General features: G+C 37.5%; 1 protein-coding gene and 1 long non-coding RNA gene across 12 annotated transcripts in view; one reads left to right on the forward strand and one right to left on the reverse strand.

The window, feature by feature from the left end:
- Window positions 1-103: 103 nt before the first annotated feature.
- The window catches only part of LOC141578720 (ankyrin repeat domain-containing protein 26-like), a 45,176-nt gene continuing 29,847 nt past the window's right edge, over window positions 104-15,432 (forward strand). For 3 of the 11 annotated variants that reach the window (XM_074371084.1, XM_074371086.1, XM_074371085.1), the window contains exons 1-13: window positions 104-526; window positions 2,611-2,757; window positions 3,377-3,428; window positions 3,801-3,870; window positions 6,520-6,580; window positions 6,669-6,856; window positions 7,628-7,757; window positions 8,115-8,176; window positions 10,681-10,774; window positions 11,912-11,971; window positions 12,576-12,604; window positions 12,793-12,865; window positions 14,633-14,878. In XM_074371084.1, coding sequence (XP_074227185.1) covers window positions 2,694-2,757; window positions 3,377-3,428; window positions 3,801-3,870; window positions 6,520-6,580; window positions 6,669-6,856; window positions 7,628-7,757; window positions 8,115-8,176; window positions 10,681-10,774; window positions 11,912-11,971; window positions 12,576-12,604; window positions 12,793-12,865; window positions 14,633-14,878 — 1,129 coding nt within the window. In that variant the 5' untranslated portion in view covers window positions 104-526; window positions 2,611-2,693. Of the gene's footprint in view, window positions 527-2,610; window positions 2,758-3,376; window positions 3,429-3,800; window positions 3,871-6,519; window positions 6,581-6,668; window positions 6,857-7,627; window positions 7,758-8,114; window positions 8,177-8,738; window positions 9,762-10,680; window positions 10,775-11,868; window positions 11,976-12,575; window positions 12,605-12,792; window positions 12,866-14,632; window positions 14,879-15,432 lie in introns of those variants that run through there. The other 8 variants (XM_074371088.1, XM_074371090.1, XM_074371087.1 and 5 more) reach the window with 7 other exon arrangements.
- Window positions 556-15,432, reverse strand: part of LOC141578726 (uncharacterized) — an 89,610-nt gene continuing 74,733 nt past the window's right edge. The window contains exon 4 of the long non-coding RNA XR_012509386.1: window positions 556-2,458. This is a non-coding gene — a long non-coding RNA (uncharacterized LOC141578726). The remainder of the gene's footprint in view (window positions 2,459-15,432) is intronic.

Below are 15,432 nucleotides of genomic sequence, written 5' to 3' on the forward strand. Positions count from 1 at the left end.
GGTACATTATCTCATTAAATCTTCATAATACTCTTATGAGTATTAATAACCAACTGCCTAAGAAGACAGTAAGATCCCAGTTGTATAAAGGAAGACTTTGGGCTGAAGAGAAGCAGCTTTTCCAGGAACAAATAGCTGTTGGTTATAGAGCTGGGTCTTCTGAGTTTGAGACACTTTCCATATGTCAGGCTCACTCTAGATAACTTACTGAGCTGTACTACACTCAGTTCCTGACTACTTCACTTTAATTTTTTTCTTCTTTAATTACACATGCTAATTTTAAATGTTTGTAGATTGTACAAATTTGACGTATATGGGACAATTGAAGTTTTGATATCTCTAATATTATCTGAAATAATCTAAGAATTTAATACATTTGGTAATTATATTTCATATTAGTATTCAAGTAGTAATATTTATTTATCACATTATTTTATATATAGCATTTACCAGCTGATTGTGGACTACAGAGAAGGAAAGATACCAAATACTCCCTCTCAAAATAGCGATCTGGGACAGATTTCAGGTAATAAGTTACTCTTGTTGGTCCTACCATAGATAAGGAAGTAAGACTGAGGAACTTTTGATAATGAAAGAGCAGGAAAAAAAAAAAAGCCAGTGTGTAAATTTCATGTATGTTTTTATTTTTTAATTAAGTTTCTCTTAATGGTCTAGTATTCAGAATTAATTAAGAAGTTAATTGTAGGTAATTTAAAATCTGAGACAATACTGTCTGAAAAGAAATTCATTTATTTAATCATAGCCCCTGAAATCCCATATTATATCTTTGTGTAAATAAGGAAAACGTTTTTTAACTTTGTTGTACATTTCCTCTAACATTATAACAAATTGGCCTTGGTATAGAACTGGATCTTTAGTTTTTATAGCGAATGGATTACATTGGGTAAATGAACGCTAGTTATTGCATAGTGATTAATCTCACTAAAAATGTTACTGTCTTTAAAACGGAACTCGGCAGTGCCTTCCTGGTGCTATAAACAAATGGCCAACAATTAGAACTGCACAACTGGGCCAGTGTGCAGCATACTAATAAGAGATTGTTTTTTAAAATACCTAGTGATAGCGCAGAAGTCAGAAAAGCAGTGCCTTGTTGAGAAGCACTGGTTACTTTTTGCATCATTATACCAACAAGGTCTCACTCGGTTGCCAGTTTCATTCCTCATAAGTGCAGACAGAATGCGATATGTTGACTTCATGAGAGTGAGATGATTTCTTCTTTTTGGGGGGGATACTTGTCTTGAAACTCTAATTTTCTTAGGAAAAGATTCTTTGTTGCCATTAGTTAAAGGATTGTCATAATAAATACTCAAATAGCACAACTCAGGACTCAGCAAATTGCAATAAAAGCACAGAAATACTTCACATAAAAAAAACAAAAAACAAAAGACGACTGTTTTGCCTAGATGTGACCCCTAACGTGCTGTTCAGTCTGAACTGTATGAGGGCACCTTAAACTTAGTAGACCTCGATCAAGGATAGAACATCTGTTGTAGGAAATACAAAGATGGAATAGACAGAGTTTTGGCCTTCAAGGTGCTCATAACAGAATAGAGTTGTCCCTGGTTACTGTCTGTATGTTTTTTAAAACAGGATTATCAAAGAAAACATTCTTATCTGTGAATTCACCCACTTGACAGATGACTATCTAGTGTTTTAGGTACTAAGCACCACTCTGACTTTCCAGAATGCAAACAGGTCAAAAGCACAGTTCCTGGCCTCCAGGAGCTCGTTACAGTCATCACCACTTTTATGATTGACTTGACTTTATTCTGTGCTCTTGTGTCCCAGAGCCCACTAGGACTTTGTAACTGTCTTTATGTATTTTTTATTGATATTTAATATGTCCCAGATTCTTTAAGTGCATGGTGAGGAAGGGAGTGTTTTAAAAGTGGGTAGGATGTCAGGTAAGCATGCAGAGCGAGTAGAAGTTTGCCAGGAAAGGAGGCAGAAGGACAGTGTTTGGTGGGCAGAACATCTTTCAAGATTACATTTGGTAGAAAGGACAGCAATGCAAACACTAAGATGTGCCGGTGAACTTTGCAGGATCTATGAGTTTCATTTTGTTGGTGCAAAAAGGATGCTGTAGGAATGGTTGGGAACAAGGTGACTACCTAGCTCAGGCACGCTTCTGAAAGCCTTTCTAGTACTATAGGAAGGAGGAGGTCTGCTGTAGACCTTAAGAAATTTGTCAGAATGCTTTTAGCTGCAAATAATAATAGGAGACCTAAGCAACAGTGGCTACAGCAACAGGAACCAGGGTTGTTTAGAAGGTTCAGTGATGTCATCAGGATCCCAGATGCTGTCCCTCCTTCAGCAGTGAGGCTGCTGGCGTGTGATGTCGCCTTTCCTGGTCTGCTGATTGGCAGCAGCTCCAAGTGTCATCTTCTCACATGACAGTATCCGCAGGCGAGGAGGTCTGCTTCTCTCTGCATGTTTTCTGTTAATGAGGAAGAAAATAGAGACGCTTCTGGTAGTCTTCCCCTAGCATCTCACTGGCTGTGTTACATCACATGCTCATTCCTAAAAGCCACTGAGGAAGGAGATGTATTTACTGTGATGACCGCAGAATAATCATTTCTCTTTTTGCAGCTGAGAATTTACCTTCTTCGCATACTGGGGCAGAAAATACCCAAGAAAAGTTGCAGTTGTCCAGCAAGGACAACGAAGAAGACATGGCTGCCGAGCTGGGAGCCAGCAATGGCAGCTGCACGGATTCACTGAAGAGTGTTGAGAAGAGTAAGAAGATTTGATTTGAGTCTTAGGGTTTCCTGGTTATGACACAAAGCAGGGATGCACAAGCTTTTTCTATAAAGGGCCAGAGAGTCAATATTTTAGGCCATGTGGTGTCTGTCACATCTACTCATGTCTGCCATTGCAGTGTGAAAACAGCCCTAGGCCATATGTGAGGGAATAGGGATGACTGTGCCCAGATAACACGAGGCTGACAAAGCCAAATGGCAGGGTGGGTTTGTACCATGGGTATCGTCCAGAAACACCATGCTATGTAAGTTTGACATTGTCAGTTTATGATACTGATTCTACTAGTGATTATCATTTTTTTGGGAGTCTCATAAAGTTTGGTTGGGATTTTGGTCCTTGTAAGCAGCAGTTCACTTTAAGATAGCAAATTTTGTTAAATATCTGTTTTTTTTTTTTTTTGAAAAATGTAAAGGAGGGAAAGTGGTTTTTATTCATTAATTACCCACCAGGAGTATACTCAATATTCACTCGAGTGTGTAGTCTCTAGGTGTGGTCCCAAAGAAATGCTTTTTAACAAAACATTGGTCTTATACTTTTAGTATTCTGTATTTTTCTATTGCTGATACAAAATCTACTTTACTTTTCTCTTTAATAGAGACTTTAAGGGTTAAGTTTCCATTGAGGATTGAAGATCTCTCTGTAAGCAGGTAGGATTTTGTGGAATTTTAAAAATTATATGTTGAGTAAGGGAACACAGAGAAAAGAAACAAGGTTTGTTGAGTGTCCTACTCTGGGTTAGACACTGTGTTGTGTACTTCACATTTGTTACCTCATATAGTCACCGCAACAGCTTTGCAGAGTAGCTGTGCTGTTGTAGCTTACTTCTAGGTAACTAGGCAACTGTAGTTCCAGGAGGTTGACTAGTTGACCCATGATTCCATGGTTAAGAAGTAGTTGACCTGTGACTTGACCATCAGGCAGCCTGGCTCCCAAATCTGCTTTCTTATCCCTCAGCATAGACTTTTGTTTGTTTAAAGAAATGAACTCACTCATTTTTGATGTGTATTTTTGCTCCAAAGTGTTTCATCCATATATTGTATTGATGATTCATCACAATCAGCAGATGATGACGCAGATCTTGCTCCCAAGGTAAAGTGCTCTCTTGTGAAATTAATTTTTCTGCTCTGAATTTAGTTTTGTGTAGTATTTACTCTTAAAATTTAGCAGTGGTCTGCCTATCATTGTTCTATGTTTGTATTGGATATTTGGTCCGAGTAAACCATTTTATAAAAATACGACAGGTTGATTTGTTTTTTCTTTTCTTACTTTGGTAAATACTGAAGATGAGGCTGAAGCAAAATGGACCAGAAAATATATAGTGACAGGAAAACTGTGCTGTGAATAGTTTTCCAACGATAGAGGAAGTGTGAAGCTTGGCCAGGGATAGGGATTCTTTGACTTTTAAACCACACTGATGGCACTTGTATAATACTCGTGCCTCAGGGACATCTTCAGTGCACACAGCTACTCTCTGTGATAATCATGGGCTGTTCCTGGGGCCTTTGAGTTCCAAAACTACTTAGCATGTGTCTTTTTTTCCCCCCGCCTTGGACACTTTTTATTTTGGTAGCATAGAGATTTTAGGAAAGAGGTTTTTGTTTGTTTGTTTTTGTTTTTTTAACCTCATTTCTACCTTTGGTTCTGCATTAAGACTAAAATAATAGTTGAAATTATAGAAATTTAGAAATTAAAATTCTGTTTCTCAAAACCCATATTATAAAGAGATTCCTCGGTGTTTTCTAAATTATCCCATTAAGAGTTCATTCAAAACTCTTCATCTAATTGAAGAATACATGTTTTCCCTAAAATAACAACCAACTCTCTAGGTAGACTCATAATAACAACCATATGATGAAACCTACTTCAGAATTCTTTTGTATTATAGTTTTAAAAAGTATGTCCAGTCCTCGTGTCCCATTCTGAAATTTCAAGTTTCAGACATTTTGTAGTATAGTTATTTACATATTTATTTTATAGCCCCTGCATCAGTATACGCCGCTAGAGAGTAGGAAACGTAATTGTGCATTTCCTGGAGCACCTAGAAATATAAGAAACATTTTAGTATCTTTTGAATGTGAATGCATGAGGAGACATGGAATTCTGTATCATGTTGCAGATAATATAACATGCACACTCTATCATAATGAAATCTATCGGATGGTACAGGTAATATAATATGTGTACTATGTCATAATGAAATCCATTTGATTTCCAAAAATATGACTTAAACTTGTATTCCCGCTGTTTAGGTTGTAAAAGTTCAGTTGTTATGAGAGGAAATATGTCATAAATGCCGAGGAAATAGATAAGAAGTGTATGATAAATAGGAAAAGGTTACAGTCTGTTTTTCAGTATCCACCAATTGTGAGCTTAGAATTTGAGATGAAAACTCTTTAACCTTCTTTTTAGCCCCATCTCATGTTCCATTCAATATATCTTTTCAAGCTATGTATTCTCCTTAGAATCCTGATTACCAGTTATCTCTCTGGAAAGTTGATGTGTTAGGAACTTTGAAAAATCTATTTCTCTCTCTCCCTAATAACAATTTACAGCATTCAGGTAGTGAGAGACGACCATGTTCAACTGAATGCCTAACAGTGACAAAATTTAACCATTTATTATAGTAGTATTGACAAACAAACAGTTGTAGAGAAATTCACGTCAGTATTACTGGGGATACACTATGAACAAAGTCCTCTGTTTTATATATATGTTTTATATACCATATATTTTGATATTTTTAAAAATTTTGCTGAAGAACAATATATGTACTTGCATATATAATTTATATTGTTTTCTATAATAAAAAGGTAAAACAGAGGCTTTCATTGATAGTATGTACCGAACAATACTCATACATCACTGATCTATTATATATATAAATGCTGAAATATATATATATCCCCACATGCCTTGTTATAATTACATTTCCCTTTTTTTCTTGCCTTATGTTTGTTCTTGACTAGTCATGTCTTATGTTGCCTTTTCTTCCTCCTCCGCCAATTTTTTTTAATGATTTGCCCCAAACCTAATATTTCTTTCCAGAAAACACTTCTTCAGTGTCTGTTCTTTCAGTCCATCTCACTCTGCCTCTGTGACTGTATTTAGTTACAGCTTTCTGTTTACTATGTGTGTGGCTCTCACTCATGAGTCATTGCCCTTCAGAATTACTTTTGTTTTTAATTCCTCTTTCCTAGAAGTAGCTGAATTTAAACAATCATTTGTCTTTAGCTTTTTGGCAAATGGAATACAAGTAGCTTATACTGTTTGCTGTTCTAACTCATCCAAATAAGATACTGCTAAAAAGTAAACTCTCATATTTCCCCATGAGAGATTATTCACACATATATACATCATGCAAGCACATTTCAAAATAGAAAAATTACTTTAAATTTCTTAATGTTAGTTTTTTCAATAGGACTCTAAACTGTCAGGGATAAGTTTTTGTTCTAGATCATTTTGGTCAAGAAAGTCATCTAATGGATCCCACAGTGTTTGTATAGTAATCAATGAGGGGTAAGGAAAGTAACATTTTGGGACTCCTCAGATCATCTCTCATAATCCTCACCCCATGAGAAGATGTAGGTTGGTAAAGGTCAGAACCAGGATTTGAATCCATATCTGAATGACTCCAAAGCCAGTGCTCTTTGTGTTAGATCCTCTAGGAATGGGGAATGTTATAATTATTTTATTCAATTTCATATTTCTTGTTCTTAAAGATGTTATTTTCCTCTCTAGAAAGTCTGGCATCCAAGGTTCACAAAGCCGATTCAGGCCTGGCAAGAACCCACGATAAACAGTGAGTTATTTGAAGATTGTCCTTCTTGTGTTTTCACTGACTAGAAATTATAGATAATTTCATCTACCGTACCTTGTTTTCACTACAGCAGAGGCAAAAGATGGTGTTTTGAAACCAGGAACTAGCGCCTCCTTTGAGGACAATAATTTTGATCAGAAAAATGAAGATGTGGTTACAACCTTTCCCGAACCATCAACCGAAGTTCCAGGCTTTTCTCATCCTGCCTTCCCAGCACCGGAACCTCTCCCATCTTCAGCAGTCTTTGGTGTTACAGAGGTAAGCCGTTTTATTTTTAACTTGTTCCTCCTGTGCTTTTTCCCATACCGTCCCCCTGATTCTCATGGGGATGAAAAGGATCCTACACAGAAATGGAAGTCCTCAAGATCACAATAGAAAACAGAGTGATAACAAGAGAGGCACATGTGCAGGACTGAGATTTGTAAAGTTTGGTGGCAATAAACAGTTCTCAAGTGTGCCATTAAGAAAGGAAAGAACAAGAAAGCAACTGAAAAGAACAGCTGAATGAATATGAAGATGGGCAGGAGTACAAAGGGGAAGGATTCATTTAATAAGGATGAGATTAATGTAAAGATAAATGAGCGTCAAAATGAGAGAGATTATTATACGCGCACAGCAGAAATAGTGGGGTTAAGTGAGAGCGGGAGCTCTATAGTACAAATTATGATGGGAATAATCTCAAATTCAAATTAGGTGAAGGAAAATCAGGTCATGGAAAATGCTCAGACTCTTCTGAAGGACATATAGCTGATTTTATGAACAATGGAAAGAAAATTTGATCCTCACCTTTTTTCTTTTTGGCTATAATTGTCTGTGTTGATTCATTTTCATGTGTCTCTACCTCTCCTAGAATATAGAGCAGAATCTGTCTTTTATACATATTGCCAGCTTCTCCCAGGATAATGCCTATGATCTCATGGATACAGTAAATATATGTTGTCTTCCTCACTGATTGACTGAATGACCAAGTGTAGGAATATGATGTTTTCTGAAGTTGGGTTTTTGTTACATTTTGTTTTGTTTTTATAGGAAGAAGCAGCAAAGCCAAAAACTGGGGGAAAAGAGAACGGCACTCGGACTATTAACAGTGTCCTAAAGGAGCAAGCAGATCATAACAAATTGGTTTCTATTGATGGAGCACATAAAAATGACAAAGGTGGTAAGTTAGTGCACATCTGTGGATTTCCTTCTCTGCTTAAAAGCTAGTATGGTTGGAGGGGGGAGGGTATAGCTCAATTCCTGGTACCTCAATTAAAAATAAAATGTAAAAAATCTGAAGTGTGTAGATCCAAATATGATACAATTTTCTTTTCAAGTGTCTTCCTTTTGCCACCTTTCTTCATAAATATCCCAACTATGACCAAGTTTTCTTCCAGAAAATGCTTCAACCCTCTGAAATTCTTTTCTGCCACTTTATTTTATTGACATAGTCATGAATGAAGATAGGCTTATATATGTATTTCAACTTCCCAGTCGTACGTGTTCTCATTAATGTATCTGTGACTACATTTTGTAGGCACAACCCCAGCATTAGGATTAGAAGAAAAGGAAGGTGTAGAACCATCCTGGGACTCTGAGGTACTGTCTTCTATTATTATTATTTTCTAATATAAGCATTGCGTGATGTTAAAACATAAATGGAGGGATGTTTTGACTTCACTTTCTCACTTTTGCATTTGCCCAGCAAAATTATTCCCTCATATTTTTAACCTGCACTTAGTAAAATCATTCCATGCTACATGTCATACCACTGCAGAGTGCACTTCTGTTAATTTTCCAGACTCACCTAATGAAATGGGTGTATGTAGTGCAAAAACCAAGGCTTAGAAGTCACAGGGATTCAGCTTGGGCTCTGAAGTTACATTTTCTAAAAACTAATGAATTATTCTTGGTCAGCCTGTGACCAGATGTTTGTTTCTTTGTTATAAATGGATGTGTAAAACTCCTAGTGAGATTCAGAGAGAAACAAGTTGCATTTTAAAAACAAAAGTGTTTTTCTTTGTTTGTTTAACCACTTTGACCTTGTAAAGACAGTGCCTGTGACTTGAAAGTGTTATTATGTTTGGATTGTCAGGTAGATCTGCAACGAACATTTCAGGAGAAGAAAAAGCATGGGGAATAGTAATAAATACATGGTGTTAAAATGCCAGCAGTTTGGTTTAGTGATGTTTTACTGAGGACAGCCCAGTTTGGGCAGGGAAAGTAGTGTGCACTGAGTACTTTTATGGCGACCGAAATGAAGGAAGCTAAGTGCAGGGTAGTGGTGACCTATTCCAAGGTGATAGCCATGGAAAGAGGTCAGAAGAGCCCGAGCCCTTGGATCTCGGCAGCTCCTGCCTAGTGGCACAACACTGTACTTGAAGTCAGCAGACGTGGTAGCATCCTGGTTCTTACCCACTGTGGGATCTTGGGAAAACTTGTCTGACTTGTTTGAATGTCAGTGACCTCGTTCAAAAATATGATATTGACACCTAAACCTCAGGTTATGTGTCATGAACAAAAATGTGGTAACAAATGTGAAAACACATTGTTAGCTGTAAAGGGTGCTATAGAAATGTAAGACAGAATGATGACAGTGGCCACAAGTGACCTACTAATATCTTGAGGACGCTTTTTTAAAATCTGAAGGATGATAAGATGGGAAAGTTAGAGCGGGCACGGGATTTCTCATTTGGGGTATGTTGAGTGTCGGTGGGCTGTTATCGGACATCTCCGATAGGTATATAGTGCTTTGGTACTTGGTGACCTCTGGGGATTTTAGATGTTTTGACCTTAAATAAATTCCTGTTCCTGAACACCAGCTATGCATCGGGCCGTTAGACACTGAATGTAGCAGTTGAGGGGTTAGGCTGTAGTGGCAGGAACAGAAGAACAAGTAAACAGGAACCGTTTTTCAGGGACAGAAAGTCCTTCTATGGGGAACGTGGAGAGACTTAGGTTAGACAACCGTGGGGGAGTTTGTAGTTAGGACTGGGGTGGAGTAAGGGTGGAATTTAGGTAGTCAGACAAGAGCTGAGTGTGACCAAAGCTGCCAGGTGATGGACAGGAAGGAGCCAGCACACGAAGGTCCAGGGGAGGGATGTTCCAGACAGAGAGAACAGCGGGTCCCGTCTGCTCATCACGGTGCTCCAGCATCTTGGGGTGGCCAGGAAGCAGCAAGTGGGTAAGCGTCCCTAGAATCACCTTTATCATTGGTGTGTGTAGAAAAGACAACGTGCATGATAAAGGCCTGGCATGTGCAGATGGTCAATAAACAGTGTTCTTATTCTTCCCATATTAAAGTAAAGCTTATGGTACTTTTTGAAGAGCTGCATAACTACATTTAAAATTTTTCTGCTGTTAATTTAAGCATAAATGTTTTTCTTTCTACTTTGCTACCTTATTCAACTCTTTTTCCTATCAATGAAAGTTTTATCAAATAATAGTTAGATTCTGCTAAGTCTTTGTTTACTGAAGTGTAGCAGTTTCCACAGTGTTCTGTTAATACTCAACATGACAGACTCCAAGGCTTCTTTTCATGCCAAGTGTGTTATTTTAATACTAAAGTCAATATCTGCCCTAAGAAACATTTTAAATTTATAGCACGTATACTTATTAAAGGATATATTTAATTATGTATATTTTTAATTTTATTTTTTATTGAAGTGTAGTCAGTTCATAATGTTACTTTCAAGTGTACAGCAAAGCAATTCAGTTATACATATAAAAATATTTATTTTTTAAAAACGTCCTCTTCTTTTGTTGAGGAATGCAAAATGGAATTAGGCGTTTTGAAGTTAATTCTTTGTTGAAATCTGCACGTCAGTATTTTGTCTGTGAAAATATTTGCTCTGGCTTTCCATTCTCAGTTCACAGAATCAAAAGCCAACTGAAGATAAACGATAGAATTCATCTAGAGAGTGTATATGAAATTTTCTATTTAAATGTTTGGGTTTCTAGGATATGCTTATCTTGTTTTTTAATCTAATTGCTTTTAAACTAGGAAATTAAAAAATAATAATAATAAGGTAGGAAACAAATATTTTCTTAGAAAGGGATTAGGAAATCTTCATGCAATTCATTATTAATATTAATTTTAACAGAGTACCACCAAGGTTCAACTACCGAACTATGTTGATCAGTTATCTGGAGCTGCAGGTCAAGGAGAAAAACATACATTAAATGGACAAATAGAAAGTAAGCACTCTATTTTATCAAAAAGTCTTTTGACAGAATGTTGATTTAAAACATGAATTAGGATACATTCTCTCAGCCAAAGAAAATCACCTGTTGAACATATAGTGAGAAAAAAGAAGAGAAAAAGAGGTAAATTGTATATCTTATCAGGTGTCAGCAACGATTAAAGTAGAATGCTGTTTGAGGAGATCAGTTGTTAGTTTTCTTTCAAGATGCTCTGTGATCTGAGGACAGCCAGGAAATCAGGAGGAGGGAAGGAGGGAGTGAAGAATGAGAGAGGCAGGGAGGAGGGGAGTAAATGAATTAAAGGGAGGGGGTCCCTGGCAGGAGGTGGTAATGTAGAATAGTTCTTTAGAAGAAGGAAGAAAAGAGTGTTTGAGATGAGATGGGTATGAAGTGACCTTCTTCCAGCACCAAAGCTTGTCCAGGAAGCACAGCAGAAAGCTCCACTCCCCCGGCACCCCGATCATTAGGAAGGCGGTGAGGACTGCGGTACCTGATCATGCAGAGCTTGGGGTACCTACCGTGGATGAGCATAGGCATGTGTGGTCAGCTGTAAATGTCTGGACCTTCGTGTCATGCAGCGTGTTGCTGCCATATAGGATGGTGTCTCATAGGCCAACAGAAGAGTGGGAAAGAGGAAGAGAGCAGGGTGCGTTCTGGGGAGGTCAGGGGAGCTGGAGCCTGGTAAAGAGTCCTTTGGAATGTCTGCAACTTCTGATGCAGCTTTTGGGGAAGTGTTACAGGAGGCGCGTGAGGCTGGATTTCAGAAGGCTCAATTAAGTCCAAGTGCTGTAGAAGCAGACTCGGTATAGACCAGAGTTTCTCAAATTTTACTCAGTCACCTGGGGACCCAGTGAAAACTGCACATTCTGAGCAGTTTCTAACAATCTCAGGTGATGCCCTTGTTGCCGGTCTTCAGACCACGCTCAGAGGGTAGACTTGTGTTTAGAGGAAACAAAAGAATTTAATAAGGTTCTTTCCATAAATGTTAAAGTTGTTATTTTCAGTGAATACTACAAAGGTTTTGAAATATAAAAGACTTCTAATATCTAATAATTCTGTGGCAATTAAATTTTATTTTTGATCATCAGATTTCAATATTGAAAACTCAGTATACATTCTTTCTTGCATGAGTGGATCAAGAAACTTCGATGGCTAGAGGATCCAAGAAATGCAGGCATACCAATAGCCCAAGTGGGTATGGAAAACAATGAATATTTTTATGAACTATTATTCTACAAGTGTGTATCCAAGCTGATCAATTCATCACACTTTGATGATAAGTGAATTGCACATTCAAATGAACTGCCATCACAACTGTGGACTTCCTAAATGATAGGACAATTTGAAGAGCATGATAAATACTTGTAGTCTAATGGTGTCAGTCGCATGAACGCTGTGCTGTTGCATTTTACCATCAGCTTTCACATTTGTCTTCTTGGAGCCCTGATTTGTTCTTCTGATTAAAGATCGCTTTTCTCCTCCTCAGGCAGCATGTTCACATTGGTATATGTGCACGTTTCTATCTTATAAAGTCATCTGAAACATAATCGAACTTTTGAAATCTTAACTGCATGTTTTTTAAACCTACATTCCTGTTCTTTATTCACTATCTATAATGGATTCATATTTCTGTCTTCTTGCTGTCCTAACTGCCCCTCAAAAGCAAAACACCGAAACCTAATGTATTCATTTCCAAAGCAAGCATGAGGATTGCGCTCAGTACTAACTCTGCAGGAATGGATAGTTGGCTTTCATATTTACATGTAATTGATTATGTGTCCCTTTTGGCTTTTAGATTCTACTGAAATGCATCCTAACTTGAAGGTAAAAACTTTTATACTTTTATCATGAAATTTTTTCTAATGAGGGTACTGGGAATTTAGCCTAGGACCTCATGCACTTTTAAACAGGCACACTTCCACTGAGCTCGACACTACTCCCCCCCCTTGAATTATTGCAACAGATTGTATCAAAAGTACATTATTAATCGGTTTGTTTCAAAAACCATTCAGCCTGCCGTTGGAGTGAAAGATTCAGTTCCTAATAAAACAGGAGGAATGAAGAATTTACAAACATTCAAATCAGGTAAATTTTGCAATACACATTTAACTCTGAAGTGATGTACAGTCTTCTTATTCCTAATTCTTTCTTTTTTTCAAATATAATTGAAAGATGACATAAATAAGGCAGATGTTATAATTGACATCCATGATTGAATAAAATATATAAGCATAAGAAAAAGATTTTTTAAAATGTCAGTTTTGACTCAGATGTTTCTATTGATGTTCGGAGACACTGAAGTGCTCAGTTTGGTATCCCCATATTTCTTAGGGATTCCGAGAGATTGATTATTAGGTTCTAAGGTTTTTCCAGAGTTTTAAAGTGCTTAACTGAATTCTGACCTTTACGTAGGGTAAAGCTTCACTTGCTAACATGTCAGTCATATTTCACTTTATTTTAGTTCTGTCACATTGATGATATTTATTCATTTCTGTATTTATTTATTAATGGAGGTCCTAGGGATTGAACCCAGGACCTTGTGCATGCTAAGCATGTGCTCTACCACTGAGCTATTTCCCTTCCCCAAAGATCTTAAGCCAACTGGATGTTTTGATTAGCAGTGTGTGTGTGTGGAGGGGGTGGTGTCTTTGATTATTAAAAATGATGGAAGTAATTAGTCCTACCTTAATATTTGGTAGACATGATCTTTTAAAACACTAATCCTGAAAGTTTTGGGGTTTAGGATTCTTTTTATACTATTAAAAATTATTGACAATTCCAAAGAACTCTTAACTGGTTTGTATCTATTGATGTTTAGTATATTAGAAACTAAAACTGAAAGATTTAAAATACAAGCACACACAAACATTCCATTAGCCATTAGAGCTATGATGTTATCACATGTCATGTATCTGGAAACCTCCACTGCACACTTAACGGAGAATGAGAATGAAAATAGCATTCAGTATTATTGTGAAAATAGTTTTGACCTCTTGGACTCCCTAGATGGAGGGAACTTGGGGCTGCAGGGCTTCTCAGATGACACTTGAGAACTGCGGTTTTAAACAGGGTTCATGGATGTGAAATGATACAGGGGCCCTTGTGATGAAACGGGCTTTAAAGTTCACTTCTACATTTCTTACCTTTTTTTCTTTAACTTGTCTTAAAAAGTTTAAATCTGACAACTTAATTCTTTTAAAAAATGGAAAACATTTTTGTTACATATTTCCTGTCTCGTGGTACCCTGTACTCTTTGGATCTAGTTTGTACCTTGACTTATCCTATTTTTATATGGAAAAAATTAGTCACTCAAGGCTATCTTTTCTTAAATAAATTGATGATGTTTATCCAAGCCTTAAGGAAAGAATTCTGAAGATATTGGTACATTGAGGAAAGACTGTCTCATTGTAATTAAAGTAGTACAGTTCATTAAGTTTTCTTAAACCCATGTCTCTAGGACACAATACTGCCATGCATATTTAAACGTCCCGTAAATGGCTGGTTAGACATCCATTTGGTTAATGAAAAAATTCATATGTTGAAGACTCATAATTATTCATAAAGCTCTTATGGAATATAGACTGTTTAATAGAGAGTGTGAGTTAATCCAAATAAGTGATAGTAGAGAATTAAAAGTAGAAAAAAGAGAGACAGTGGCTCCCTATATGAACAGCAGTGATATGTAAAGTACAACCAGCTGGGAAGGAACTGTGTGTTCGAGAGGAGAGGAGGATGTGGGGCTGCGGACGGACTTGGGGCTGCTGCTCTGGAAAGACAATTTATACAAGTTAGTCAAGTTTGTATTGTTATTCATATTCTAATAAGTGGAAACTTTGTTTTCGGATTCTTCAGACTGGGATTCTAATAGTTTGAGACCCAATAAAGTGGCTGGTCAAAGAGCTGAGCATTTGGTAGTCAATAAATGTCCGTTGCTATCACAATCAGTTACCACAGACCAGTCAGCACCCACAGAACTGAGGCAGACGGCCCTAGTAGATAAAGACCAGATGAATATTGGAGCCATGTCTCTGTCAGAAAATGCAGCGCTCCGTGGCCTGCGTGAATCACAGCTGCCAGAGAACAGAAGCAGCAAAGAAGGTAATAAAGCAGCACAGAGAGTTAGCCGTAGTCCACCTGTGCGTGGCTTCGCCATACTCTGACTTTGCAGAAATCACTTTGTGGCAGGATCTCTTTTGTGTTTACTCTTTTTATGCAACCTAGAACCAGACAATGCCTTTTGGCATGACATTTACATTCTTCCTCTGACCAAAGCAGCATATTAAATAGCAAAGAGGGTTAGGAGAAAGTAAGTTCGTTGAGACTAGTATTCAGCACACTCCTGAGAGCCGGTAGGAGGATGGTGTCTAGAGCTTTGTGACAGGTTGGGAAACCTAGGTGGCCATCCACAGATTCCCTTCTCAAAGTATGGTTTCTTAGCTTTATTTTTATCTAGCTCTGAATTTATAAATAGTAGTTACAGCTATATTCAGCACGTAGAGTGATCTATCTCAAATGCACACATGACCATGAAACACTCCTTAAAGCATATTAATGTCCAGGCATCTTACAGGGACAGGCAAGGCTTTCGTGGTCTGACTTCTGCCTGGCTCTCCATCTCTAGCGCCCTCTGTCTGTCCTTTGCTCTGGTGTTC

This window comes from Camelus bactrianus, chromosome 9 (genome assembly GCF_048773025.1).
Source record: "Camelus bactrianus isolate YW-2024 breed Bactrian camel chromosome 9, ASM4877302v1, whole genome shotgun sequence".
NCBI lineage: Eukaryota > Metazoa > Chordata > Mammalia > Artiodactyla > Camelidae > Camelus > Camelus bactrianus.